At 46.9% G+C, this 4051-nt stretch overlaps 1 protein-coding gene across 1 annotated transcript; it reads right to left on the bottom strand.

The window, feature by feature from the left end:
- Positions 1-2487: 2487 nt before the first annotated feature.
- Positions 2488-3689, bottom strand: LOC103918441 (homeobox protein Hox-A4-like; the record flags this gene model as incomplete). Its single annotated transcript, XM_009325753.1, has 1 exon — positions 2488-3689. A coding segment is annotated over one exon (351 nt), but the record flags the coding sequence as incomplete, so codon positions are not given.
- Between the last annotated feature and the right edge of the window lie 362 nt (positions 3690-4051).

Below are 4051 nucleotides of genomic sequence, written 5' to 3'. Positions count from 1 at the left end.
GGCAAACCTGTCAAGATCTCTGCCCGTGTGAGGGCTCCCCCCACCCCTTCCTCGTTTACAAACACTGGGCAAGAAGGCCACGGGACGGCAAGCACCCTGAAGAAAAAAAAAGGAAGAAAGAAAGAAAGAAAAGTCCCAGCACTGGATAATCCTCCAATGCAGGGTGGTTCTAGTTATTAAATAGCACAAGGCGCTTGTCACAGCTGAGTTCCCCGCGTAATAAAACACCAGGTATAGCAAGAGCTTGCAGGAGGAGAAACGGGGAGGGGGATCTTGGAAAAGGAGCCTTTTTCTTGGTGGGTGGAGGGGAGGTGGGTACCGGGGTTAACGGCGTGGCGTTCCCTGCGGCCAGCAAATTGACTCCGAGGTGATTTGGTCTTTCTTTGAAATATTGACAAACCTCCACTTCCAGCGTTTCGGGCCGCGCTCGCCTTTGTGGCCAGAGCAGATAAATCCGTGTGTGAGAGACACCGGGAGAGCGGGAGAGAGGGAGGGGGGGAAAGAGACATTTAGGTCCAAGTGCCGGATTAAAAAGAATACTGTCTTTAAAGGTCAAGGGTTTGAAGGGTCAGTCTGCTCCTCTAAAAAAAACAATTAATGGGATAGAAAATTTGTCCTCTCGGTGAACTCCCGGTTGCCCTAGCAAAGGGAGCACAATGCGAGAATTTAAACTGGACGATGTAATTTTCGAAGTTATTGTAAAGACGGGCGGTATCGAACGGGGAGCAGAGGGCTCCCAGCCCGGGAGCAGCGTCCCGCTCCCAGCACAGGCAGAGGGGGAAGGGGGGGAAAACGGAAAATTTACCTTAAACGACGATAATCTGCCATGGGGTATTTTGCAGTCCGCCGTTCAATCTCCAGCAAGACAGTGTACATTTTTTTAGCAGACAGCCAAGATGCTGTGCTTTTACACATGACCACTTTTTTTTTTTTTTTTCCAGGAAAATCCTTTGCGTCTTCACAGACTTTTCCAAGAGAATGCCTTTCAGAACCGCTGTTGAATTACAAAGAAGTATTTATTGTAGGAGGTGATTAATGATTCTCGCTAAAATTGCTATTTGCAGCGTGATTCCATTTCTCTTTACAATGGGAGCAAACCAGGTTTATACGCACAGGCTGCACACTAAAGAAACCCTGCATCGCCAGCTAATACGTTTCAGCTGGAATTTTGCTCCATTGTGCTAATTTTGGCTTTAAATATATCGAGAGATTCTCAAGCAATAAACAAAACAAGAGTTACACGTTTGCGGATAGTGGTTACCTCACTTAGAGCTATAGTTTTCTCCCTTTATAAGGAGGCAGCTGGCAATTTATGGTTTAGTAAACAGCAATATGTGAATGGAAGCGCGCTTTTCAGGCCTGCTGCTCAGTCAGGTTTGGAGACAGCAGTGTTTGCTGAGGGTATTTACAACCGACACCTCTCTGATGCTGAACGTGCTCTGCCGGTGGCGCGCTACATTTTTCTGCGGGACGATCCGTGTTCCTTGGCCTGGCAGGGACGCTGGCAATATCGTTGGGGCCTGGTGCTATCTCACCCAGGGGGTGATGATGCACGCAGTCCTGGCGGCCTCACTCATGCGAAGAGAAGCACTGATTCCAAAAATCCCTCTCGGATGCATCTGGGTAAGTAAATAAGTCTTGGCCTTCAGGCCTTCCCTGGAAGATTTACTAGCACTTGAGCTCCCTTCCAAGCCTTTTCCTACCCGGCTCGGTGCTACTCTCTGTTGTGGAAGCCCTGAGCAAGGCTCCCCATTAGCAGCTCCGCTTTGCCTGCACTCGTTAGCTGCCTGGAAGCAGCGAGATGCGCAGCCTGAGCTGGAACCACTTGAACCCCATTCTGCCACAGTCGTTTCAACAATCTCTGTCAAATAAACCTCTCGAGTTGTACCCAGATTCATGTTTCTGCTGAAAGTTCCTCAACACATTTCGAAATAGTCTTAAAAAGAAAATAAAAGGAAACAGAAACAGAAACAGAAAAGGCAGCTTAGGGAAACTTTAGGTTACCGCCCATGTCATCCCCCTTCGAAAGTGCTAGCCAATTGAGAAATCATAATCGGGCGAAAATGAACGAATAAATCACGACTGGCTAAAGATCTAAAGTGTTATCATGGGGAGCATGTGTGACTTCTCCTCCAGCAAAACCCGTCATGGGAGCTTATTGGCTCCCAGTAGAAGCACAATTTCTCTCTAATGCAGCTGAAAATAGTCGTACGGACAGCGATGGAGAGCCGGACTAATTCTGCCCTAAGTCCGCTAAAGAGAACACCACTCACCTATACAACGCCCCAAGACCTTTCCTCGTCCTACAGCGCTCTTTTTCCCAGCCAGGCAACTGGGAGTCAGGACGTTTTTCGCTACATTTAAAGCAACCATTACCTTATTGACAAGATGAATCCAAGTTAAAGCGATACGTTAAACCGTTGTTTTCCATTGCCGGTGCCAACACCAGCCAAGCACAAGGTGGATGAAACAGCACTGAGTGGACTTGTGTTTCAAGCGTTTAATTCTTTTGTACAGAATAATCTTTATTACCAGCATTTGGCACTGTTATACATTACACCAAAAAGCCACAAATTGTACATGGACCCAAACGGTTTAGACGGTGCCAAATATGAAGACAGCAACAGCCTTTATAGCAATATTTCTTTAAATAAATGCAATGGGGAATGTGGAGAAAAACTAATAGATCACAGCTACTGCGGGGGCTACACTTAAAACCAGTTAAGTTACCTTTGATACATAAAACATTTTCCTTTAGACAGCGTAAGTGGACATTTTTCGTAAGTCTTTAACCTCCCGTGGACGTGTTCGTTCTCTCTCCCGTGTTGGTGTGTGTGCATACGTGCGTGTGCACCCTCACACACACACACACACACACACACGGGAGTTCACGAACACGCCACGGAACAGCGCTATTCAAGTCAATGCCTTACACAAGTGTCTCACGAGGTCTTTGCTTTGTTTTAACCGTCTTTTATTTTTAAAGTGTTCTCTAAAAAAAAAAAAAAAAGAAAGAAAAAAGAGTCCGTCTTAGGTACAGAGAATTCGTCCGTGACAGCATCCAGCCCTCTCTTACACAGAGGGCAAGAGAGCCTTTCCATAAATAGAAAAAAAATGATGGGCATGGAACCATTATCTATATACAATGTAGACAATCGTCCGGGTTTTGGTTTAAACATGTGCCCGTTCTTGGGCACGTCTCGTCTTCCTTTCCTGCTCCTGTTTTGTTTTACACAGTTGTTTGGTCCAAACGGCCGGCCTCCACCACGGGGCAGCTGGAAAACCCCAATAGATAGGTAAATATATATATATATTAAAAAAAATAATAATAACCGTATTTATAGCGCGGCTGAGTTGGGTGTAGCCCCATCGAGCGGATGGGGGTGGCCCTGTGTCTGTGCTTTGGACTGCTGGCTCAGTGTGGACTGGTTTGAGGAGCGCATCTTTGTGTTAGGCAGTTTATGGTCTTTCTTCCACTTCATGCGCCTGTTCTGAAACCAGATCTTGACCTGGCGCTCGGAGAGGCAGAGGGTGTGCGCGATCTCGATGCGTCGCCTCCTGGTCAGGTAGCGGTTGAAGTGGAACTCCTTCTCCAGCTCCAGGACCTGCTGTCTGGTGTAGGCAGTGCGAGACCTCTTGGGCTCCCCTCCGTTGTAATTGGGATTGACTGAAACGTGCACACGCAGGCACACACACACACGCGGAGGGGAAAGAAAGGGGGGGGGGGAAGCGATGGAACATAATCATTATATAATAACTTGACACCAGGTTCACGTAAGATACATAAACGGCAAGAAAAATTATTTCACAGCCTATCGACAGTGGGGACAATCGAGGAGCAATAAAAAATGGTGATGGGCATTTGGGTTAGAAGAAAAGCTTCAAAGACACATGGCCCAGAGCCACTGCAGGGCAATTAAATTTATGGGGGCTATAATTACTGCCCTAACAGTTTGGCGTCTCGTAAATCTTTTGATAAAGGACCCCGGATACAAAAGGTTTCTCACTTTTTTTTTTTTTATTAGGAAGCGCGGAGGGAGAAGGAGGGAAA

Source organism: Pygoscelis adeliae, unplaced genomic scaffold (genome assembly GCF_000699105.1).
Source record: "Pygoscelis adeliae isolate BGI_AS28 unplaced genomic scaffold, ASM69910v1 Scaffold226, whole genome shotgun sequence".
Classification (NCBI taxonomy): domain Eukaryota; kingdom Metazoa; phylum Chordata; class Aves; order Sphenisciformes; family Spheniscidae; genus Pygoscelis; species Pygoscelis adeliae.
Note: the sequence above shows the minus strand (reverse complement) of the source record. Positions and strands in the feature narration are given on the sequence as shown.